This window comes from Wolffia australiana, chromosome 19, assembly GCF_029677425.1.
Source record: "Wolffia australiana isolate 7733 chromosome 19, ASM2967742v1".
NCBI classification, from domain to species: Eukaryota; Viridiplantae; Streptophyta; class Magnoliopsida; order Alismatales; family Araceae; genus Wolffia; species Wolffia australiana.
Window position 1 is genome coordinate 2013247 of NC_135853.1, and position 26483 is coordinate 2039729.

At 40.7% G+C, this 26483-nt stretch overlaps 2 protein-coding genes across 3 annotated transcripts; both read right to left on the minus strand.

Moving 5' to 3' along the window:
- Positions 1 to 4340: 4340 nt before the first annotated feature.
- MCM8 (minichromosome maintenance 8) lies at positions 4341 to 11010 on the minus strand. The gene is made up of 17 exons (XM_078590607.1): positions 10817 to 11010; positions 9103 to 9243; positions 8915 to 9032; positions 8613 to 8835; positions 8367 to 8530; positions 8025 to 8285; positions 7840 to 7935; positions 7595 to 7747; positions 7020 to 7090; positions 6833 to 6951; positions 5762 to 5891; positions 5602 to 5677; positions 5381 to 5537; positions 5118 to 5292; positions 4855 to 5025; positions 4642 to 4755; positions 4341 to 4519 (listed from the first exon to the last, which is right to left on the minus strand). The coding sequence occupies exons 1-17, from the start codon at positions 10976 to 10978 to the stop codon at positions 4478 to 4480; spliced, it is 2373 nt and encodes a 790-aa protein (XP_078446733.1). The 5' UTR covers positions 10979 to 11010; the 3' UTR covers positions 4341 to 4477.
- A 12637-nt stretch (positions 11011 to 23647) lies between these two features.
- On the minus strand, positions 23648 to 25824 carry LOC144715747 (nuclear transcription factor Y subunit B-8-like). 2 transcript variants are annotated; one of them, XM_078590720.1, is made up of 3 exons: positions 25486 to 25824; positions 24246 to 24485; positions 23648 to 24174 (listed from the first exon to the last, which is right to left on the minus strand). In XM_078590720.1, the coding sequence occupies exons 2-3, from the start codon at positions 24470 to 24472 to the stop codon at positions 23982 to 23984; spliced, it is 420 nt and encodes a 139-aa protein (XP_078446846.1). In that variant the 5' UTR covers positions 24473 to 24485; positions 25486 to 25824; the 3' UTR covers positions 23648 to 23981. The 2 variants fall into 2 exon arrangements, with proteins under 2 accessions (XP_078446846.1, XP_078446845.1); XM_078590719.1 differs by having other exon boundaries at positions 25605 to 25822.
- Between the last annotated feature and the right edge of the window lie 659 nt (positions 25825 to 26483).

A 26483-nucleotide genomic window follows, 5' to 3' on the forward strand; every position in this document is an offset into this window, starting at 1 on the left:
TACATAATAATACCATGGAGAGAGGGAATTGACTACATATGAAATAGAATAGTTTGATTTCCTGAGCAGAGTGATTTCAATGAAAGGGGAAGAGGATTTATCAAATCAGTTGTCGGAAATCATTTGACATCCAACGGCTTGCAATAGGATCAGTGATCAGATTTGGCCCAAGCAACTGATCATATTTACCTTCTTGGTGTAAATTTCAGCTTGTTAATGACCATATTTATGGTAACAAAGTTATATAATGTATTAATTTATGTGAGGGATTTTCAGTTTTTAGTTCATATGTGACTAAAATAAATGTCAGGGCACTGATTTCAGCATGCCATATTTCATTTATTAAGGCATGCCAATGTATCCTGGAAAAAATCTAAATTTTAGTAAATATAGTCTAAATCCTTAAAATTAAATCCTCATGATATAAAATGAATGCATTTATAAAATATGTAGTATGATCTTCATTAATCAAGTAAAGAATACATTTATTATTTCATATTTTCTTCTCATGAGAAAAGTGTAGTGTGAAAAATATTTATGATCTACTTTAAATTTTTCCTTAGGGAAAAATTTTCTTTCTCTGACTTCAAAAATTGCCTCAAATCTTATTGCAGACAGTGGGTCACATCTGAATGGAAAAGGGTGAGGAGGCTACATGCAGGCTGATAGGATATGTGAGACAAAGGTGACCCAAACTAAACGCATCTGGGTAGACAACTTCGTGGCATCTGATAGACAATTCACAAAAGCATTGAAGCTTGTCTTTAGGGGCCATCTTGGCCAATCGATCATCTAACCATCATTCCAACTGCAACCAGTGAAGTCCAGGCCTCTTTTTTACCTCTCTCTATCACTATGTCTCTATTTTTGTCTCTATCGCTGACTCTGTCTCACGGTCTCTGTATGTTTCTCTCTTTGTATATCTATCTCTTTGTCTCTCTCTGTTTATTTGTCTCTTTCCCTCCACTCTCTCTGCCTTTTTATCTCTCTGTGTCTCTCGCTATCTCTCTCACTCTCTCTCTATATTTCTCTCTGAGTCTCTCTTTCTCTCTCTCTCCTTTCCTCCTTTGTCATCCTTGCTCTCTCCTCGTTCCCTCTCTATCCTCCTCTCTCCCTATTCCTATCCCCCTTCTCTCCTCTTTCCATTTGCTTTTTTTCCCTTTTTTACTACAAGGGGATAAACTCTAAATGCATCATGAAATCATGCATCTTCTAATGCCGATTTGAGACCATTTTACATATATTATCCTCATCTTCATATGGAATTTCAATCTCATGCATTAGATGAATAAATTGGTAAAAATAACAAATTATTTTTACCAACCCACTTATTCTTATTGAAAATATGCTTAAAATATTTAATGATTTTTACGGTCCTCCATTTAGTATGTTAGCTTATACGTTTCAGGGAAGAAGTCAAAGTTGAGAAAAAAGAAAGATAGGGAAAGAACATATATGTATATAAAAGGATAAAAAATTGTTTTTATTAGGCAGCTAGGGCTGAGCCAGGGAGCAATAGTGCCCAAGCCGGCCACAGCCAGGCGAACGCAGGACGTTCAACCCCACCCATAGCAAGCAAGTTGCGACACCCGGCACAAGCCCAGCACCCACCAAGGAGCCTACCAAGAGGCATACTACAAAGGCCCACTAAGATTGAGCACACAGACATGGAGAGGGAAGTTTTTAATTATTTAGATATGTAGTATCAGTCAAGATTTGCATAGCAATTTGTTTTTGAAAGTTTTTCTATGTAGGATTACAATTGCATGTTCCTTTCAGCTCCGCATCGAGCCAAGCTGATCATCAATAACAAAGATTGCGGCCCAACCGACTGCGACATTTGGAAAAATTAAGAGGATTTTATGACTGGGCTTCAGACAAATCTGGCCCGAAGCCCAGATTATAGTGGGCTGACTTAAGTATAGTGATATAATCTCAACCATCTAATCTTCTTAAGTTAAGGAAGATCGGACGGTGAGATCTTACTGATATTTTTTTCTTTATTTATGTTGTAGGCTTCTCATTGGCTGACGAGGATGGCAGGCCCCTTGATGAACAAATCATGACAGAGAAAAGCGCTGACGGGTCAGCTAATGAGGCACTCACAGGGCAAGGACAGGGGTACACCGTAAGAAGGGTCCATGACTGCGATTTAATCACAACCATTGAACAAATCATAAGGAGATCTGACAGCCAGGGCCAGATCTCTCTATATCTACCCCTGGCCATCGACGATGTCGATGAAGGGCAGTTTTCGGCCGGCAAAAGGGACCGCCAAGGCCATCGAATGGTCTGGGAGGACCCCCAAGGCCATCCTAGTGCATCGACAGCCCTAGGAGGTCCTTCCCAAGCCGTTAAAGGGGCCCGAAGGCCCTAATTTCAGGATCCTTCTGATCAAGATTTCAGAACGAGGAGGACCCTTCCGGTTGCTATGGGGAGCAAGAGGATGGGTGTGACACACTTACGAGCGCTCTTTGAATTGAGCCAAGGGAGACAAGGATTCGTGCCAAGATAGAGGAGAGGAGCCACGGGGCTGCACACAGAGGTGAGGCAGCGGCGACCGGCGCTGCTACCCTTGCTCATCAACTCAGGGGGAATCAAGTTGTATCTCTGCTCAATCTGGTAGAAAACTATTTGATGCACACTATTGCTTCGATTAATTTTGATTTGAATAGAAGAGAATATCAAATTTGTTAAATTTTAGAGAATCTCTTTCATGTAGGCATTTCTTCGAGCAGCTAGTGTGCATTCAAATATATCCATCGATTTATATAACTTCTTCCCCGATTTTCCTTATTAAAATTATATATTTGCCTAAATATAAAATACACCCCTTATTTCAGTCTCTTTTGGGCATTCGGTCGAACACATCTCATGTATCGACAGAATTGCCCTTGATTCTCTCAAAATTCAGCCATAAAAAGATATAAAAATATATAACATACACATGTTGACCATATAATAAATAATATACCAATATAAGTCATCTTCTGCTTCTATAGGCGACCTTATTCTCAAATATATACTTCTTAATTACTATTAATAGCCCCTTCATTCTCTCTTAACCTATTTCCCTATTTAACTGTCTAATTACTTATATCATAAATGTACTGAAACTCTCTTAATATTAAACTCTTAGGATATATATATAAGACTTTAGCTATTCTCTTAATCTGCATCTTAATAAATATATAATTCCTTATGTCTCCTATCTTTATAACACTTCTTCTCTCTCTTTCATTCTTCTCCTTTACTGCCAATTTGTACTTCTCCCTGATCTCAATCAATTATCCTCCCATCTAAAAATAATCTGTATTAATTCACCTTCTAATCTAACTAATGTCTCTCTTTCTGTGAAAGTACATTTCATTATCAGATGAAACTGGGTGGAATTGTAAAAGTTAACCAAGCTGCGTACAGATTTGACTATAATGGACTACTACACATGATTCAATCCAATAATTAACGATCATGTCAAATCAAATATCAAACCTAATTTATATACTGATGCAAACTTCAACCTTATGTTTTTCCAAGTGTTAATGTGTATACTAGTTCCAACGAGCTTCATATTTTAACAAAGTTATCGTTGACATCTTTCTACGAGGCAAAAAAAAATGCATTATATGGTATTCTATATTTTTTTCCTACTTAACAACATAGTCTACGGGTTATGGCAAAAATTGTACGTGCATTTAAACTCATCAATGAAAAAAAGCCTTGGATCCCCAAATTACTAACCTAACAGATGAAAATAGTAAAGCATGGAACCAGAGCAATCAAATCAAATATCAAGCCTATTATATAAACATATGCAAATTTGTACCTTGTGGTTTTACTTTGAAAGGAAATTTCAATCCTATGTTGTACAAGTCAAAACCAGTGACAAAACAAAAATGGTAACATGTAACTTACATGCAACTCTAGCTTTTCCCAACATGTAACATACATCGTTCAGACAAACAAATTGAACTTAGAGCACTGTTTAGATAGCCCTGAAGGAAACAATGGACCTGTGCAAGTGATTAGATAGCATGACATGCACCAATATTTTACTCACCTTAAAAAGAGGGATTTTTAACCAGGCCAAAGTATGATGGATTATCCATCAATATCAAGCTATTGAAAGGTAAATCATTAACATTGGCATGAGATTGGAAAGAGAGCGCTAGTGCGTTATGTTAAAGAACAGAAGAAGAATATTGTATTTTCCTCTAAATATGGATGCTTGACTTATTGATAAACTGGAGATAGACATGCCTATTTTCACATGGGTCAAAAAGATAAAGAAAAAATGTTCTGCGAAAACCCCTTGTACTCCGAATTTTATGAATCTGAAATCATCGAATTCCAATACTATATTATTTTGAGCTTTTGTGAAGTATTCAGGATCCTTTTCACAGAATGTATTGGAAAAAATACTATTTAGTCCTGATGAAGTCAAAAAAATAATACAAGGGCTCACCAAACTTGATACTCAGCTTGCCGGTTGACTGCGCGAGTATGAAGAAGAGAGAACCTGAATCACCAGAGATTCTTCTATTTATTAGCAAGACCGATTTTCTAAGAATTCAACTCAAACCATAATTTTTAATTTTTCTTCTCTCGTTATGAATATATATTTGTATGTATATTGTTTACCTGGTATGTCTTAGGACCCTTCTTCAGCAAATATCCTACGGTGTTCAAATTTTCTAAAAATGTGTCCACATCGGGAACTCGTAGGCTGATCCTGTCAGCCAAACTGTACAGCTCCTAGCACAGAGAGAAATACATTTTTCACATTTTATTCATCCCATAATAAGTAATCACTAATAAAGTTTGACAATGAAAAAAAAGGAGATTATTCCTCACCGAGATGGAGAAGCAGTCCTTATGTTGGACTTCAGACTCCTTATGAAGAGCGTTCAAGAATCTCTTTGCCTCCTTCTGTTGACTCATCCCCCCGCTCCTCCCAAAGTCAACGACTCCATTTTCATCCACATATTTGTCGTACAATGATTCTTTCATGATTTCAACCACGTCCTGAGAGGCCAAAAAATCCACAATTAAAAGGGTAATAAATAAATTAAAGATAAATTCACGCCCCGCAAAAATAAATAGCTTCGGGTAAGTACCATGGCATCATCAACAGTGATTTCTTCTCTCAGCTCCAGGCGAGCACGAGCTTGTGCTAGCCTTACAAGACTTTCAAGCTGTCGCGCAGTGATTGGTGTGCCATCGGCTGCCATGTCATTATCTCTCAACTTTAAATAAAAATTTTGTAAGATATCAGCAGCTGACTTGGTCATCCTAGCATCACCCACAGAGAGAGCGAGAGGAGATGAGAGACTTCACATAAAAAATGAAAAATCAAGCATGTTAAACGAGGACATGGTACCTCGGGAAGACAAACTGTCTCGCATAAGCAATGTACTTCCTGAGAAGAGGGCCAGGTAAAGGAGAGAAGTCTTTGTCTTTGACCGGGTCAAGCCTCAGCCTCGAGACAACAGAACCTTCTTTAATTCCGAGGTTTAGATTCCTGTCCTTGTGCAGCTCTGCAAAATAATTTGAATAGTTTGAAATTTCCGGAAATTGTACATTTCTCTTTGTTGCACCCACCTAGGCGTTGTTTCTTGGCAGGCAAGAAGTGATCTCCTTTTCCAGCGTGGAGCTGCCAAAGTAAATGATTTAAATGCTTTTTCAAGAAAAAAATGATTTGAATGTTAGATCTGAAAAAAGAGAGAGAGTTTAGACAAGTCAGTAAATGGATAAGACTTACTGCCATGATGTGATCCGAGACTCGTTTGTCTAGCATTTCGTCAGGTTTATCAAGCAAAATGAAAATGAGATCAAATCGTGAGAGAAGGGCAGCATTCATCTTCAAGTTCTCGTTGACTGTCTTTGCCCGGCTGAATCAGACGGAAACAAATAGAGTCAAAAAATATTATTCCATAATGATTTAATTCAACCATTTAAATCAGTAAAAAAGGACCTAAAACAAGAGTTTTTCAATAGGTAATGTTGCTCCAAACACCTATAGCTCTGATACCATATAGGATTCAAGCGCTTATCAACTGTGCCAAAAGCTAAAGCAGGATGTTGTTCTTCAACATTTCCCCACAACACCTGCAGCTGGCCTATTTATGGCTCACGCATGCAGTGTGTTGTTTTTGGAATTTCAACCTGCAACCTGGTTCCGATACCATGTTGGATACAAGCACTCATTGATACAAACCTCAATCTAGGTTCGTATCGGGAGGGTAGTAGAGGGCGAGGCAAGGTAGAAGTTCCCGGGGTAGGGGAGTAGAAACGGGAATAATAGGAGGGGTAGAACAGAGGAGGCCGGGATCAACCAGGGATGAGCCACCTGATGTCGCGGAGAAGGGTTGACGATCGAGGGGACGGAGATCCTGGGAGACTAAAAGAGAACCAAACAACAGGTATCGGCGATCGGACTGGAGGGGAGACAATCACAGGGATAGGGGATCGCGGGACAGTCAAGGGAACGGGACCGAGACAGGGAGGATCGAGATAGTGAGCCAAGAGGCTGATCTTACCTTAAGTCTTGACTGCCCTCCTCAAGGGAGTGCAACATATATTTATAGGAAAAGGAAGCAGCCTAAGCTAAACATCAGATGACTCAGATGCCCCTAATGGCTAAAATGCCCAAGATACCCTTGAGGGTAGAGGATCGAATCACTAGTCAACTATTCTAAAAGCTACGACTGATTGTTGGGGCACTACTTTTCATCTTTAAGCAGGATGTTGCTCTTCAACAAAACCACGGAGCTACGAAATGGATATTCAAATTTATTTACATCGTCCAAAAAAATTGTAAGATGCAGATTACTTGTAATGTCCGCCTACAGGATTCGCGGCAGCTAAAACAGAGGTGTGTGCAGACAAACTGGCGACAAGTCCAGCTTTTGCGACAGAAACACACTGCTGCTCCATTGCTTCAAGAAGAGCCTGAAAATAATATATATAGAATCACTAGACTACATTTATATATTTTATAAAGTTCAATAGGTGAATACCTGATGTTCTGCCGTCATTTTGTCAAATTCGTCGATACAGCATAGCCCATTATCGGCCAGAACCATGGCACCTGAGGACCACATACCAACAGTATGTGATGATATGATCTCTCACCACGGTTAAGGTGTTTTGATCATTTCAGCCTTCTAATGGTCTCGTGATCCTTAATGTAGGGGTTGTTTCCTTTTGAATATTTCATAAAATTTACTTTAGGCCAATAGCAGGAGAAATTTTGAGTGATGAGCGGTTTGGGCAAATTTGTTCGAATTTCCGTCAGAATTTCGAACCAATCGCCGCCCCAAGGCTTGGGACAGTTGAAACTTCACCACGTGGCCATGTCCACAAGGAGAGCTACATCCAGTTTAAAGGATACTGTATGCGGACGAAATGACAAAAATACCCTTCTAATGAATGAAACATACAACTTTTTCTTGAAATATAATGTGGATTGCATGAGACACCCTAGACTCGGTCGGTGAGTAATTTCTACCCGCATCCGTTATAATCTTTATAGAATTAAAAAGTATAAATTTGAAACAGCAAGCATTGTGGGTCAGCTTTGAAAGAGAATTACCAGCTTCGAAAGCATAGCCATTAGTCATGGGGTCCTTCACGACAGCAACAGTAAGACCAGCATTGGTTGTTGCATTGCCACAAACATAAATGCCTCTTGGAGACACTGCAGCGGCTGCCTGTAGGAGTTGACTTTTGCCCAATCCAGGATCGCCTATGAAAAATGGTATATTGGAATTTGAGAAGGCTTGGAAGTAATTTGCAGTTATGCCCTCTCTTGGACATAAAAAAGGCAATAATACTTACCGACAATGAGAACATGAATATCTCCACGCACAGGGACTTTATTTCTATCGGTTGAATGTTTTTGTACTCCTCCAAAGACTGCAAGCGTTATTCCAGCTGTATCAAGCCAGTATTGTCAACAAATTTAAGAGATGTATTTAATTCATAGGCCTTGAAAAACGATAGCAAATCAAGTTCAAATTTACCTTTCACAAGTTCATGTCCGTAAATAGATGGGCAGAATGAATGGAGTAATTGACGGAAGACATCTGAACCATGCTCCTCAGAATACTTGGCAATAAATTCAAGGTCCTTGTTTGAAAAGGAGCATAAATCAAACGGCATTCTTTCCATGTTATCACGCTCGCTGGATTGAACCTCAGTAGTAGATTGGGACTTCGAATTTCTCACTGAAACTGCTTCCAAGTACAGATAATATAGCCCTTGATTTTTGTTCTTTGATTTCCCTGAGAGAGCAAATAAGTGAATTTTCTAACTTTTAAATCTATGACGGAAGAATAAAATAATAATAAAGTTTAGTTATATACCTCCTCCAACGTCCATATAAGTATTGATTACTTTGATAATCCCCATTACTGTCACAATGTCGCCAGGTATGCATGAATCGACGAGGTCCTCAGTCAGCTCGCATTCAACAGTACGAGGAACACGGCCTTCTTCGTGACTTCCAGACTTTGATATTTCTTGCACTCTGAATGAAGATATCCATAAGAAAATGTCAGCATGGAAATGAATATTAAGACAACAGAAGAAGTGAAAGAGAGAAAACATGCCTAATTTTTTGAAAATCAAGAAGTTTGGCAGAAGATCTGATTGGAATAAAGGTCCGGCTTTTGCAGGACTGAAAGCTACAGTTAGAAGGCGGCGAGAATTTCCCATCAGGAAAGTTGCGGGTGTTTTGAGCTCCACACTTCGCACACTCGAAATCCATTTGCTCGACCAGCGGCCTCACACAGCTGACCTTCACTACATTTCCACGCACTGAAACAAGCCGGCCTATTGTTCAAGCATCGTTAGATTTGGATTATGTCTATCGTCTGATGCTCTGTAATTGAGTCAATAAAAACTGAGCCACCTATGTATGCAGCTTTTAAATTTTTGAGAGAGATAATGGATTCTGGTTGGTTGAATAAACGAATGTTGATCTTTACAATGTGTTCAATCTGGTCTTCCTTCCTCTTCAATATTTGAGCCTGAAGAAAAAGAATTCAGTCATTTAGAAAATGATTAAAAAAACAAAAAAAAGGAAGAAGAATAAAGCACCGTGTGGACTGCAGCGCCCATACACAAGAGAGCTTCTTTTGGTGCGACTTCTAGAGCAGCATAGAATGCATCGACGAAGCATATTTTCTTTAGGTATTGGTAGTCGATTGGTAGAATGAAAAGACCATTATCATCTTGCACCTGGCCCAGAAGCGAAACTAAATCAGATTGTTTCATGTCCCGAAATGAATCTAAACACATAATACTATTCCAACGAGAAAGAAGAGACCACAACCCCTTCTAAAGATGAATAAGTTTTTTTGTTCACAAATTCAAGCAAAAATCGTTCACTTATCATTAAAAAGATGCAACATCCATCATTGGCTGGTATAAATTTGACATTCGAGCCGCTTCCAGCACAGTAATCCAAAAGGTTTTGCATTTATGGGCTGTAAGATGGATATATAAAAGCCAGTGCCCCTTCTGAGATCAGTTTCTGCAGATAAGTCGTCTCCCAGATTATATTTCTCTGTGCGATTCTGCTACAACTTGCAGTCTTAAGTTGCGTTATCCCATTTTCTGTGTTATTTCTTTCTTTATATTTTTTAATTTGTTTCTTAAGCAATGGTCTCGATTACTGGGTATATCCAGAATAGACCTACTACAGATTGACGAATACAAAAATTATAATTTATGGGTTCTTGAACTCCAATGACGGAGAGGAAGTTTTTTCATGTCTTCTTCCTTCTTGCTATCGACAGGTAATTGTGAGCGTCTCAATTCCATAACTTGCAAACAAAAATTTACGATTTTCCGAGTTGGGAGTTTCTGCTAAAGCTAATGAATGGAATTGTCGTTGACCCGGAGTGTATTGATTCCTTTGAGTAAAATTTCTCTCGAACTTGAAGATAATCAAATATAAACCCTGAAAGATTTACTGGTCACTATAGTTCATAACAGATAGCATCATTTGTCACAATGATATCTTCGTGATAATTTTTCATTCAGGAAAAAAACTAATAATCCGTTTAAGTAAACGATTTGTGCTATGAATCATATTCTGCCAGTGAGTTTCGTGGGACGAAAACCATAAGAGAGAGAAAGAGAGAGAAAGAGAGAGAAGGAGAGAGAGAGAGAGATGGCAAGTTTTGTGAAATGTATATATACCAACAACGAGATACGATAGTGAAGTCAGAATCCATGTCCCTGGGAAGTTTAATCTTCATAAATCCAAAATCCAGCTGATCAACACATTTAAATTTTAAGTAGGCTCAAAATAGGAAATTCAGTTCACTTGATATCGATAAATATGTTTAAAATGACAAGAGATAGGCTATTGGATGATTGCAGGCATTTTCCGATTCCCGGAAAACTACAAGGAAAATTCACACTAAAACAAATATTGAAAAGAGCCATAATTTGACGACACTCATCTTTCCGTGAAATATTTAACAAGTCCATCGCATTAAGAAGCAAAAATGAACGACGAAGTACTTTCATCGCATCGCGCCATTACGAAGCTATCTTCTCTTGTATAGGAAGTATCCCATGATCAAAGTCAAACTATAATAAGAGGAGATCGATGGTAAACAGAGAAAACAACCTGAATTACTAACGATGACAGGACTGCTACCACTGCAAACAAACTCTGAAATTTCAGATGAAGGCAAAAGGAAACACACTGACCAAAATGAACAATCCACAGCGAAATCAAAGATCACATCGCTTTGAAGAACAAAAATAAATGAAATTTCTGGGAGAAACACATTCATACCTGAGAGAGCAGCTGCTGCGATTGTCGACCGAGGAAGAAGTCGGCGAGCTCCGACACAAGCTTGAATCTACGATCTTCTCGAACGAAGATCTCTTCCGGGAAATAACTCGACCAGATCTTCTCCACATCCCCCAATTCTGATGACACCGCCTGCCGCTGCATTCTTCTCTTGAATTCGAAACCGTCTGCTGGAGTTTAAATAAGGAAGTGAGAGCTGCTTTCCCGCCAAAAAAGACTATTGCTCTTCTCGGGGACGGATGACGAGTCATCAGTTGTGCGTCTTCAACGGTGACGTACCGTTCCGTTCCGTCCCTTCCCGTCTTGGGTACTGCTGAGTGACCCTGGATATTTGCAATAATTGATATCCACAACAGATATCAGATGATATCATGTGGATGACAAAGGGGGGTAGATATCTGCATTTGATATCATTTTTTTTAGCAAACAGTGTCCGACATTGCCATCCAATATTCGGGTATCAATCAAGGGGCTATCATATTTACCGCTTTAATTAAATGGCTTAACATGCATACCAATATTGGTATCTAGATGAGCAAATGCTCAGTTTGGGTCACTTGTTCAATCGGTCTTCAATCAGATCAAATGAAGGGGGCCATTAACTAGAGTGTGCCTTATTGCTCATACAGTCAACTGTCCCATTTAGCCACCCTTCTAGAATCTAATATTTCTTTTTTTTTTTTTTTTAGCAAAAATCACGGTGCCGGGTACGGCCAACCCTAGGGTTGTGCCCGTAGTCCAATCCAGCCGTGCCCTGGATGCCACCCAGGGAGATTTTATTTATAAAGTGTAGTGTTTTTCAATGTTTGTGGGCATGGATCGAGTATATATATCCCAATTACACGCGGATCCCACTCGTCCACGCCCATAGTTAGGGAAAAGAAAAGATACATATGTGGTACCTCACGGACGCTCGGGGAAGAGTGTACGTCGGCGTCTCTCTAGGGCGGCTGCACGAAGTCGTTGTAGCGCTTGGCGGCGCTCTAGTGGGGGTGGGTCTTTGCCGTCGTCATGTGTGCTGGAAGTAGTGCGCAGTGACGCTCTAGGCGGGGCAGGCGCGGTCCATGCCTCGTACGCCAGCGCTCCAGGCAATCCTCCAATCTCGCGGGCCTGTCCTCACGCAGAGGCGGCATGTGCGGAGGGAGGGCAGGCCAAGACGATCGAGCCGATGGCATCCTCGGGCCATGGGTGGAAGCTCCTGCCAAGAATAGAAAAGTGAAGTGGGGGTGCAAGCTTGTACCGCATGGTTGGCGAGGGCATCAGCTGTTTGGTTGCCCTCTCTCAGCTGATGACGAAAGCACGCGATACGCGAGCGGCACTGCGTGATGTCTCTCCACACTCGATGTAGTCGCCACTGAGAGCATGTGCCTGTACGAAACATATCAACTAATAGCTGTGAGTCCGATTTCACGACGATATTATGAAGGTTCCGTTCCTCACAGAGGAGGAGACCGTCACGTATCGCCATAGCCTCGGCTACCGTATTAGTTTGTATACCATAAAAGGAAGAGAAGGCAAAAAGGAAACTCCTTGTGTGATCTCAGAGGATGCCTCCGCCTCCGGCGGGCCCCGGGTTCCCTTTCGCCGCACCATCTACATTTAGTTTGAGGTAGCCTATGGATGGTGGACGCCAATGGATAACTCGATACTGGATGCGGGTCACAGCGGGGGTCACCGAGATCCCAATGGAGCGGAGGAGCCTACACGCGAACTCTGATCGGCCGACTCGGGGGGGCAAAAGAGGATGAATCCGCCGAAGCCACAACTGAACTCGTCTCATGATGTCCGCTGCACGCATGGGTGTACCTGCAAAACGAGAGAAATTTTGCCCTTTCCAAATCTCCCATAGCAGGTAAGCTATGGTGATGGGGAGGATGGGGCTCCGTACAGAGCGAGTTGGCGAGAGGATAAACTTGCCAAAACACTCAGACGGGGTAAGAGGTCGAAGGCGATCGGTAATGAGACGCCAGCATGCCACTGTTGTCTCACTGTGGAAGAAGAGGTGGTCAACCGTCTCCGTGTGAGGGTGGGTGGGACAGCAATGGCACTATGAACTAAGGGAATAGCCTATGCGAGTCACGCGATCATCCGTCGGGAGGCCTCGGTGTATGAGTCTCCAAAAGAAAAAGGAGACTCGCGTGTGAATCGCTGGATGCCAGATGCGCGGACCCCAGGCCTGTGGGGGGAATTTCTCGCGGTAATGCTCCCAAGAGGAGCGACACGTGTAGGTGCCATGGGGTGTGAGAGTCCAGATAGCATCATCAGAATGAGAGTCAAGGGGCGTTGTCTGGACCTCGAGGAAGGTGTCCAAGGGGAGACCGTGCTGCTCCCAGAGGTGGTGTGTGTTGCTTCTAAGCAACTGGGCTACAGTGAGGCGCACGTGGTGTGGTACAAACTGAGGATGGGAAGCAAGTGGCGCGTCAGCGTGCCAAATATCATACCACGCGCTAATATCTCCTCACCCGATTTGCCAACAGGTCACATGAATCATCTCGAGCCAGTGACGTTGCCACGTCCGCCACCTCTTGGAGCCTTTAATATCAGACTCGCGCCGGGCCCATTCGCCATATTTGGCTAGAATAAAAGTCCCCAATGGGGAGTGAGTGGTTCGCATACGCCAAACAAGTTTCTTTTGAAGCATGTCTTGGACGTCCGAGAGGCATCTGATCCCTAGACCCCCCTCATCCATCGGCCGACACACTTTCTCCCAAGAAACTCAATGATGACGCCTCTCTCCCTCAAGGTGGCCAGACCATAATAAGCGCGCGCATAGGCGTTCCACAGAGCAGAGAACCGTAAGAGACAGGGAATGTACCGCCAAGGTATGTAGTGGGATACTCATTAGGACATGCAGAATCTAATATTTCAATTTCAGTATCTGTTCCATATGGACGACAGTGATTCAAGATCATTTAAGAAGGTTGTTAGGCATACTCCAATTTATTCATTCAACACGACATCCTCCATATTGCCTTAATCTTTAAGTTATTATTTCAACCATCATTTCCTTTTCATTAGGAAAATTCATCCAACTTGTTTATGTTGAGTTATGTGGCCTTGATTTGGATGAAAAACTCAAAACAATTTGCAGCAAAAGACTTTAACCAAATTGTAATGACATCAATAAAATATGAGATGAATCACCTCGGCACAGATTGCATTTGTCATTCATTATACCCTTGAACGAGTCATGTCGAGCTGCTTATGTGTGCACCCTCCAAAAATATCCACGTGATCTTTGGCTTGTCAAACCTCTTCCTTCGTCTTGACATGCTCTATTCACTATCCATCGTCGTTACGTTGTATCGATTGCACTGAGAATTGAGTGGAGTTGTAGGGAGAACGGAGAAGAAGGGGAAAGCTCATGAATAATTCTAGCTAGGGTGAATTTTGTTTAGGGTTTTCCCCTATTTATATTAAGTTGAAATTTTTCATAAAAAATCCCCGAATTCAAATATATCTTCCGACGTCCAAAAGACCATTTGTATGTGACCCTCTAGGCCCATGTAACAGTCTAGTTAATGACTCAAGCAGCTTAATAACCTTTATCAGCCATCCAAATTAATTAAATATATCATCATATAGATTACATAATGTTGAATCGATTTAACCCAATTGACATATTACATCTCTAACATGTGGGGTGCCAAGTTCTGTCGCATGTTCTATAAGATTCAAAGGTGTGTATATCGACTCACTCATGGAACCCATTTGGCATTGGTTATTGTATACGTACAGTCCTTCAGCCTCTTGATGCTCCTAGGAAGACTTAGGGTTTTCAGCTGCCAAATCCTCATCGGTAATCCGAGTTAGTATTGATGCATTCCGAAATCATCAAAGAACTCTTCTTGGTTGCTATTGTGGCCAAAGACTTCATTGCATCAACTTATACTAAAGATGGAAGATCTCGTCTTGACCACAAAATCGTCTTTGTGAAATTCTTGATGCACCTGAATTAAGATTGTTCAGAATCCCATAATTAGAGACTCCTAGATCAATGTCAAAGTACAATTATTCCTCCACAATACGTCTTTGGTATCTCGAGTCTAAGGACAACTTACACAACTATGACGCGAATCAACCTGATTGACAGTTTGATTTAATACCATTCAAGGATCCAAATAGATAAATTTGCGAACTCTTTCTACTAAAGAGCACCCACTATCTATCATTAGTATCTCAACACTAAAAGTCATGGGATCGGCCATACCCAATCATATTAGTTACTCTATCTAGATACATTGATGTCCTTATCGAGTATTATTGCATATGAATCTTTATAACATATGCTTAAAGACTAGCAATCTCTATATTACGATATCATCATAATTCACTAAGTTTGATCATGTATTCATCGACTTCATTACAAGCATCACATGTGCACTGTAATAAATATATTCTATTAATACACATGGAACAAGATATGAAATGTGTGATTGGCTTATCGTCCACATGTTTTTCCATCAGTTTCTTGGTTCCTGAGCTTCTTAGTTTTATTATTGGTACCAAGAAAATATATTAATCTTATGGCATCTATGTACTAGTAGATTATCAAAACCAATTCATAGAAATATATGAACATATTTTTTGTGATAGGAAAATAGATATAGATGGAGATATGTAAATATATATGGATAAAGAGATACATAGACAAATGAGTAGGGAACATAATATATAGTGAGAGATTTATAGGAATATCAAAAGATATATTGTGTAATATATTGTGAAATGTAATTGGGATTGAAAAAGAGAGGTGTAATCGTAATAGATGGGTACACATTGATGTAGATATGATACATACTAAGATAGTGTTAGTCATGGAATGAAAGATATAAACATATAGATATGGAAAGAATAAATATAGGAGACATGAACATTTGGTGTGTTTATTAGGATGGATACTCCTTAAACATAAGGTGGTGATGTGAGCCCTAAGGGAGAAATAATCTCTGAATCCCCAACATTGTTATCAATGTACATAGGGGGAGAAGAAGAATGAGCTTATATTTTCCTCCAATTAATGGATATTATGTAGTCTTCAAGGCAATCATACTTCTGCGATTTATTTAAGTTTATTATAATAAATATTTAGTCATTGTAGTTCTTTTGTGATGTTTAAAATTAAGTCCCTAAATGCATATAATAACTAACCTAATTATGATGAGATCATAATAAAATGATCACTACTCTTCATGTGTCTATTCCAAAGATTCTTATTCATTGGATACTGATAACGTGCTATCATGATATGCATTAACTCCATTTATAACCAATATAAACGCATTATTTGTACGAATTGGATGCACGTTATCCGACATTTTCATCATTTTTAGCATTCATTCCAGTTCATCACATGTTTACTTATTTTCGTGAATTTATCGTTAATATGATGCAATTTACAGGTTTGGCCATTCTCAAGGTCAAACCCTTGTGGATTAATCATTTTTCTTGGAGTTTAAGGATTGCAAGGAGCAGGTTAACTCATTTTATGCCTCTGGGTTGTTTTATGTCGAGCGTGACACCATTTCAATACTAGTGTGCCTATGACTTTGCTCGAGATGGCACCACGCGACGAAAGCCATTGCGAACGGCTCTGATAGAGGAGCGCCAATGACGGAAGCTCAGCCTCATGGGTAGAGCCGCATGCTCAGCCCAGCGAGCAGAACCGCACGCTCAGCCCCGCGGTCAGAGCAGCGCGCTCAACTCGGCAGGCAAAGCCGCGCCCTTAGCCCACCAAGCAGAGCGGCACGCTCATCCTAGCGGGCAGAGCCGCACGGTCAGCCCCGGGCCGAGGCGGCAGCGGCGACGGCAGAGGAGGCGGCAATGCTCCAAGTGTCAGCAGAGACGGCAGCTATGGCAGTCGCAAAGCCTCATCGCCTCGCGACGCGGCGGCAGCAATCACACGACAAGGAGGTGGCGACCGCGTGAAGTGACGGTGTTCGTGGCCGTGACGGCAGGCGTCAGCGGAGGGCAACAGCAAGCGGCAGCGGCGGGCATGTGCAGGCGGCGGTGGCGGGCCTTGGCAGGTTGCGACGGCAGCAGGCGTCGGCAGGCGGCGGCGGCGGGCGTCTGTGGCAGCGGCGGTGGCTCTTTCTCCTCTCTCCTACCCTAATTTTTCTCTCTCCTCAATTTCTCTCTCCTCTCTTTCCCCTTTTTGTTTGGGGGTGACGTCGCCTAATCCTGGCCGATCGCCCCCCACTTAAGGGTGATCGGACGGCGAGGAGAGGCCATGATCACCCTTAACAAGGGCAAACAAACAGAACCATCGATCTTTCTTTCTTTTGAAAAAAAAATCTTTCTCTAGGGTTTTTCTGGTTGATTTTGGAGGGGAAGAGAGGTCCCGATCATCGATTGCGGGCCTGACAGTGAGATCCACTGCCGAGGAGCCACGAGTACACGTCAACGGTGAGATCGACTGCGGGAAAGCAACGGGAGAGCACCGGACGCCACGTGCTTGACGAAATGCCAGAGCTTTAATCAGGGACTTCGCGGTGAGGAACAACTCGATCCGACATGTTCTGATCGACCGATTCGTGCGTTCAAGGTTAGTTCCAACGTGTTTCATTGAAATCGTCCTTAATTAGGTTTAATTTTTTTTAAATTTGAAATTTTAGTTTGGAAAATCACAAAACCGGTGAAATCCTTTCTATATTTGCAATTTCTCACCCAATCCGGAGCCGATTCTGACAATTTTGGATCCGTTGAATAGATATCGTGTTTCTCATTGTGTTTTTGCCATTTATTTCCCATTTTTCTCCAAAATATTTCTTAAATTCTCTAGAATTATCACTCGTACATGAATATCTTATCTGAAAACACCTATTTTCCCGTGGATTCGACCTCGACTCATCATTATATCGCGTTTTATTCATTCATTTATTTGAGTCGTGTTTTAATTTCTTTGACTCATAAATTTGTGTTTAACGACCTCAAATTTTAGTCCTGTCAGATACTCAAGACAAACATTGAGATATCCAGATAGAATAACATTACCTTATCATATTTATATGATAATGTAGATCATGTGGCCAACAGTGTGGAGACATAAGACAAATAATTGGTGCTCTTTAGAAATAGAGTTCACTAAAGTGGCACATATGAATCCTTAAATTGTATTACACCTTAAATGTCAATTAGATTCATTTATATCGTGTGTATTAATTGTTTGTCAAAACCTAAAACACCAAGAAAATATTGCGTATGGATGGCCGTGCTTTGAATAAGATGTATGAGTTTAAAATCAACATAACAAGAAATATATAAAGGTGATTAAATGGTCAATATGAATCATCTGCCCATGGTAGGAGAGGAGATTGACTCTATATCTCTCACTATGTTTTGATCCCTAGAGTGTCGTTGTACACAATTCATGTGGTCAGGTTAGCTCGAGGGAGCACATCATCATCAGTGGGTTTCTTGGCAAAAAGCATGTTCACTGGTGGTTGAGGGACTCTAGGGATCTGGCATCCCCAAGATGTTTAAGACATGCTTCAGAAGAAGCTCGTGTGGCCTCTCCATTGGAGCTCTCTATATTGGCCAAGTATGATGAGTGGGCTCACCGTGAGTTTGATATCAAAGGAACTAAACAATGGCCTACTTGGCAACATCACTGGCTTTAGATATTTGTGGTGACTCGTTGGCATGTTTGCCATAACACAATTTTTGCACGGTTAAATTCTTGGCTTGCGACACCCCTTAGCCCTACCTCCTAGCTTTACACGCCATCGATCCTAGTTGACTGTTGCTAAGATGCTAATGGGATACATGAGACTCATATCAGAGAAACATGGACTTCTGCTTTGACTCCTTACTAGCGACTATGGCCAATGAGATGACATCCTCCTCTAATCGTCCTATATGGATACTCATGCTTGACGTGAACTTATCTTGTCATACCTCTTGGGACGACTTCCGAGAGAGCATCCCTATGCAAGTTTGGGGATTTCAATACACTCTAAGCCTTTCCCCATCACCATAGTGTGCTTACTATGGGAGATATGGAAATGGTAAATTTTCTATTGTTTTGTAGGGTCCACCATGGGTGCACCAGATGTTATGTAATGTGTCCAGCAATGGATATAGCGAACCCATTTCCTAGTCTTGCCTATGGCATGACATTCATTATCTACATGCGAGGTCTTCTGAACCTAGGGCATCCCAATTCCTTTTAACCCGCATCACCACCCGATTACAAATTCTCCATTGGCACCCACCCCCAATGGGCTCTTCTCAAGCTCAATGTGGATGTTGCGGCTAAAGGGAACTTGGGCCCCCTGGTGGGGTTATATACTCCAAAACCCCACTTGGAGTATCATTTTTGCTTTTTCTCATTTCTGTGGTGACCAAACTAATACACCAACTGAGGCTATGGTGAAACATGATGGCGCGTTCCTCTGTGAGGAGCGGAACCTTGACGGTATCATCATAGAATTTGTCTCGCATGTATTAATCATCATGCTATGTGTAGGTTCATGCACTTAGTGGCATTTAGAATGTGTATGGCAAGACATCACATTGTGTCAGGCGCATCTTTCCAACTTTCGCCACCAGCTACAATAGGGGAACCAGACGACATATGCACTCGCCAACCATGCGATATGTTCTCGCACTCCTTCCCTCTTGCTTGGAAAGATCTTCCTTGAGACGCTGCAGCAGCTCTTGCATTGAGAGGCTCAGCCTGCGCGCCGCCCCACCGCCAGACCCTTGCACCTGCCAAGCCTTGTGAGTGGCATATTATCTGGCCAAGACAATGCAAACGTCCGCCTAGACGGTGTCTACTTTTCTGAGCTCCATGATGATACTGGACGACAACACTCACTCCATGAATCACCCACTCATGACAGCCAGGAGCCAATTGTTGGCACACAAGGAATCCTCAATGACTTACCCATATTGCATCTTTTTGCTTTCTGTCATGGACATGGGCGAGTGAGGCCTATGTGTAATTGGGATATTTACCCTCTCTCCACGTCTATGAACTCTTAAAAACTTTCAACCATTACATATTACTTATCATACGAGTGAGACTAGATAGTACTATTATATCCTTCTCCAGTAATCTTTGAATAGGAATATTAGAATACATACTTAAATGCTAATGGTGTCTATATAATGATATCATCATAATTTACTAAGTTAGATCATGCATTGATGAACTTCATCATAAGGATTACATGGACGGTTGGACAATTTATCAATGAATGTTTAAAGAGATGTGAAATGTGTATTCGGTTTGCTGGCCACAAATAGTTTCACCATTATAATTGGCTATTGTGTACATATAGCCCCTCATCCACTTTTTGCCTCAAGGACAACAAAGGGTTGGTTGATTATCAAACTGTATGTGCTCATATTTGTTAGTATTGATAAGTGAGAATATTATCAGATAATTATTTTGTAGCATTCGTTCACATGATGTCTTTGTGATTGATAGTTTGGTATGAAACCATTTAGGGATTTATTTGTATCAATCCAATGAACTCTTTTTTCTAAAGAGCATCCATTATATATCTTTGTCGTCTCTAAAACAATGGCTACAAGTTCGGTCAATACTCATCATATGAGTGGGACTAGATAGTGTTATTTTATCTAGATACTTTGATGCCCTTCTCAAGTATCCTTTGAATATTAAATTTTAGACCAATGATCAATCTATTATGATCTCATCATAATTAATGGCGAAACACCAAATGATTTTGTTAATTTTATTTTATTTATGTCCATAAATTACCGAGCATAACTACATAGAACTTAAGAGTATTAGAGTTGAAGGGTGAACACAAGGAAAATATAGACTAAGACTGTAATTAACTCACTTTTTTGTCTAAAATGTCCAGATTAGCTATTTCTCATACTCTCAATAACCTTAAGGTATACATAGGCATCTGATCATTTTACTAAATTTAAACGCTATTGGCTAAGCAATTGCTTGATTACCAACTTCATTTAGTCTTACTGGTTTTAACGTAACATAGATATCGACTTGGATACAGGATCCAAGTTCTCCAACGTTGTGCTCAGAACTTTAGGATGTACTAATGATAAAACTATCAAAGCATTAGGAAAAATAAATAGCTTGCTTCTCCATTATGCTTCAAAATTTCATCATGCGGATGTTACATAGGATATCAGATCAATGAAATTGGATTTATCTGAGTATGACCATCAAACTAAAGCTTTTGCCCGAGGAACAAAAGATCCATCTCATATCTCATCCTTAACATGGTGTGTCATGATCTGGCATTGAACCACTGTATATTGTTTTTTTGTCTTCCCTAAATCCTCCAAAATCAATTAAACTCGATCAAAACTAGAGGGTTCTACCAGATTCTCAATTTGGAACTACAAGTTCTTTAAAAAATGACTCATTAAGTGAGACTTGGCTTCAATTATTTATCTTCGGTTTTATCAATTGTCAAATTTGACGTATCAATATAACAGAGATTTTCAAATCGTGGAAGATTTGCATTGAAAGATCACTTTTTTTCATCTCACTAGGGTGTAACTATTCCCCCCCTAAATGTCATGATAACTTTTTGTTAAAGCGTAGGTAGCCAAATTAGTGAAATAACAGAAAAACATTTGTTTGTAGAATTGCTGGTCAGGGTTGATAAATTATTGGGATTTTAATGCACTCAAATGATGCTCGACATTTTACCTAGTAGCGAACATTAAAGGATTAATCTTTACCTAGGCAGATGTACAAACGGATTTCCCCCTTCGAAGAATAATTTTTAAAATACTTCCAAGAATATGAACGTTCAAGTCCCAGAATAGAAATAATACCAATTCTAATTAATACTTGAATGGTCACTGTAGGGTATAAATAGAAATTCATAAAACCCAAAAATCTGGAGAAAAGCAGCCTATGAATTTCTGGATCCTCAGAAGGATAGAAATTCACCTTATTAGAGGACAGGAAAATTTTAATCTCTGGCCATCTTGCCAGCTTAAAGAATATACATTATGAAAGAATATAGCTTCTTGGAGCACAAAATATTGACAAGAGAATCTCTTCACGAAAGAATTCACAGGGGAAAATCATGACACCAGATACAGTTTCTCTTTTTGAAGAAACATTTAATCGAGACGACTTTATGACGATGTATTCTCAGTTTGAGAACAATAAAGCCACAAAAAGCATGTATCAGAAAGAGAGGAAAATTCAAACATCATCGAAAATAAAATTTCAAGGGTTAGTTTTTGCACAACACTAAGGGTACAAACCTGTAAGAAAACATAATGTATAGATGTAGATGGACAGAGATGCAAGTCATTGAAGATTGTATTGAGTTGTTGGGTTCCAAAAGATTTCATCACCACACAAAATTGAATCAGATGCCACTTGAACGACTTAAGCTTGGGAACAATGAAGTAATGCGCTAGAAGATCATCGTTTGCATAATTTAAGGCGGAGGAGAAGAAGCCCGTAAAAATAAAGTTTAGTTTCACATAAAAATTAATAATAAGTCATAGGCTTCACTAATTGACTCTGGTTGGCCAGTTTGAGGCAACCTTGAGTAGAGCGATTTGCTGAAGAGCTTGTTTGAATGTCTGATCAGTCATGTACCCAAACTCCATTCCTTATGCACATTATAATTTGAAAAAGAAGTTTAAACATGTGGGATGAGACGCATATGATAGGACAGATTTCTTAACTCCTTGATAAATTGTAAAATAAGTGGGTGGTATTGATAACAAAAACAGAAAGATCAACAACAATAAAAATTGATGGATAAGGTTCTACTTTTAATTGCAAAGTCAGTGAAGATCCGGATGAAGAAGAAACAAGTCAGTTAAATTCTTGCAGAACCTCATAGAATAAAGTAATTTTGATGATAAGGCTCTGAAAGAGATGCCAATAATGAAAAAAGTCAAAAAATAACATTGATTAGCAACATTTCTTACAGTTCTTTAGGAACATGTTTTTTATTACAAGAAATGGGAACGTTGTGGAGTTTTAGTATTTGAAAAATATTTCCAGATAGCAGATGAAAAGTTCTAGTCCTGTCCCAGGAGTCAGGACATAGGCTGAGAAGAAAATTGTGTCCAAGGTGTACCGGAAAGAACGGTTCTCTGTTCCCAAACATAGTTTTTAACCCATCTAAAGGGTCCACATTCAAAACAAGTCAAAAAGGACGGTCCACAAATTAGATGATAACACCTATATGAATTTATAAACAGAAAACATTACCAATTGTGATACGTTCCCGTCTAGTAATGTATTGTGAAGGAAGGAGGCCTTGAATGGATGGACGATGCCGAAGTGGACAAGGGCGACCGAGGGGTGGTCGTGTTTGATAGTAGTTACCAAAGGGAAATACTGAATTCCAACTTCATGTCCTGCCCTCCAACAAAGAGGGCTACATCTTTAGGGGAAATGCAAAGACTAGAGGGAATGGATTGTGACAAATTGTTACATGTTTAACAACAAATTAATAATATCTACATAACTTTGAAGATCAGATCACTGCGTACCACTAGAATTTGATGATGACGAATTAAAAAAAAAGACTCTTATTTGAAGTAAATGACAAAATATGACTCCTATTTGAAGGCTATGACTGCAAATCAGATAACTTTTAAATGATACCGGATGAAAAAAGTTAAAGAAGAGAAGTTCCGCTGGGTAGTTCAGAAATAACCTGTCATAATAAGGGTAACCGATAAACCACAACGCAGAGTGATTATTACCTTCTCTTGGTTCGCGCTTCTATCAACCATTAAATTCATTTTCTCAAGCGAGAACCACTCTTGCAGGTCTCATACGCAAACCTCAATCAATCAAAAACTTTAACCTCCTCACACAGAACAAGAAAAAAAAAATCGAAAATTGGATAGAAATACCGAAAGATCTTCCCAATACAACAAATTCGACCCCGGTAAACAGCTACAATGGGACAGTGAGCTTTTGCAAGATTATCCCCACCCAACCTGAACGTTTGGAGTAGATTGATTTCCAACTTGGGATACCCCATCTTTCCTGGATGATCCTTTCGCATCACCCTATTGAAAATAACAATTAATAAAGGAAAAAACTTGGAGACAAAAAAGGAAGTTTTAAAAATGAATTATCGGATTATTACCTCCATCTAGATAGAAGAAAGTCAGATGAATCCAGCAAGTCCAGAGTAGAAAAGAAGACAAATCATTCAGATGATCGTGCAGATAAAAATGAAAAAAAAACTAAATTGAAAAACAGAATTTTCACCTCTCTGTATTTCTGAAGGTAGTTCTTAAGGGGATCAATGTAATCTTCAAACCCCAACGTGGCCATGGCCCAAAGCAGATCATCGCCGTTGATCGTCTTACGTTTCTCCCTTTGACACTTGTCGCTCGCCCTGAATCGATTCGAACGATAAACAATAAACAACGATGTAGTCCACGCAAATGAAGTTTAAGGGCAACTTACTCGCTGGTAATGAAGCTGATGAATTCTGAGACGCATTCCTGCACGATTTCCTTGGCGTCCTTGGCGATCTTTCCGTTTGCCGGTATCGCCTTCTTCATGATTCTGCTTATGTTGGCGATAGGAAGAAAGCGATCCTGCTCTCGAACGTTCGAACGGGGGCTTCCGTCGCCGCCACTCTCGTGGCTGCCTCCAGCCCCGGGGCTCGATGGCGCTCCTGCATCCGCCATTTCTCAAGAACACCTGGACCCATGACACCAATCCAGTGGGAGAAGAACAACCAGAAAAAGAAGAAGAAAAAGAACAACAATAATAAGAACCCGTTGGAAGAAAAAGGAGAAGAACCCATCAAAAGGAGAAAGAGAAGAGCCCATCTAAAAAAGAAGAAGAAGATCCCATGAGAAGAAAAAAGAGAAGAACCCATCAAAAGGAGAAGGAGAAGAACCCATCAATAAAAGAAGGAGAAGAGCACATCAAAAGAACAAGGAGAAGAACACATCAGAAGAAGAAGGAGAAGAATCCATCATAGGAAGAGAGAGATGAGCCCATCAGAAGAAGAAGGATAAGAACCCGTCGACAGAAGATGAAGAATAACCCATCAGAAGAAGGCAGATAAGAACCCATCAGCAGAAGAAGGAGAACAACCCATCAGAACAATAAAAGGAAGAAGAAGAAGGAGAGCAACCCATCAGAACAAGACGAGGTAGAAGAAGAAGAAGAACCCATCACAAGAAGGCATAGAAGAACCCATCAACAGAAGAAGAACAACAACACATCAGAACAAGAAGAGGAAGAAGAATAAGAAGAACCCATTAGAAGAAGGCAGAGAAGAACCCATCAGAAGAAGAATAACCCACTAGAAGAAGGCAGAGAATAACCCATCAGAAGAAGAATAACCCACTAGAAGAAGGCAGAGAATAACCCATCAGAAGAAGAAGAATAACCCACTAGAAGAAGGCAGAGAAGAACCCATCAGAAGAAGAAGAAGGACCCATTAGAAGAAGGCAGAGAAGAACCCATCAGAAGAAGAAGAAGAAGAACCCATTAGAAAAAGGCAGAGAAGAACCCATCAGAAGAAGAAGAAGAACCCATCAGCATCAGAACAAGAAGAGGAAGAGGAAGAAGAAGAACCCATCAGAAGAAGGAGAAGAACCCATCATCATCTCATCATCATCATCATCATCATCATCATCATCATCATCATCATCAGAAGAAGAAGAAGAAGAAGAAGAAGAAGACGAACCCATGAGAAGAAGAAGAAGGAGCTGAAGAAACAAGACGATAGGTGGGTCACAAATCGCGCAACAGTAGGAGGCCCGGCAAAACCTAGATCTGGGAAGCCAATATCGAGAGCCGGGTTACCTGGAGAGGGAAAGGCAAAGTTGGCCGCGAGAAAGGAACCGGTTTGTATATTTGGCGCGCGCCGGTGGGAGAGGCAAGGAATTGACGAGATCGTTTCGTTGCGGAGGGGGGAGGAGCAGATCCGACGCTGGAGAAGGGGGCAAGTATGAGACGTCTGCGATGAGGACTTCGCTCCTCCCTCTCTTTTATCTGCGCCGTCCGTTCCCCTCTCTCTTCCTGCTTTTTATAGCCCGACCTCCCTCCCCCCCCCCCCCCTATTCTTTGTTTTTCTTGTCAGATCGATACTCTCTCTCTCTCTCTCTCTCTCTCTCTCTCTCTCTCTCTCTCTCTCTCTCTCTCCCTCCCTCCCTCCCTCCCTCCCTCCCTCCCTCCCTCCCTCTCTCTCCCTCCCTCCCCTCTTTCTCTCTCTCTCTCTCTCTCCCCTCTCTCTTTCTCTCTACCCTCTCTCTTTCTCTCTACCCTCTCTCTTTCTCTCTACCATCTTTCTTTCCTTCTCTCTTTCTTTCTCTCTGCCCTCTCTTTCTCTCGTTCTTTCGGTCTCCCCTCTGTTTCTTTCTTTCTCTCTCCCTACTCTCTTTCTCTCTCTATCTCTTTCTCTCTCCCTTTTCTCTCTTTCTTTCTCTTGCTCTTCATTTCTCTCGCCCTTTTCTCTCTTTCTTTCTCTTGCTCTTCATTTCTCTCGCCCTTTTCTCTCTTTCTTTCTCTTGCTCTTCATTTCTCTCGCCCTTTTCTCTCTTTCTTTATCTCATTTCATTTCTCTCTCCCTTTCTGTCTCTTTCTCTCTCTCCCCCTTTTCTCACTTTCTTTCTCTCTCTCTCTCTCTTCATTTCTCTCTCTCTCTCTCTCTCTCTCTCTCTCTTCATTTCTCTCTCCCTTTCT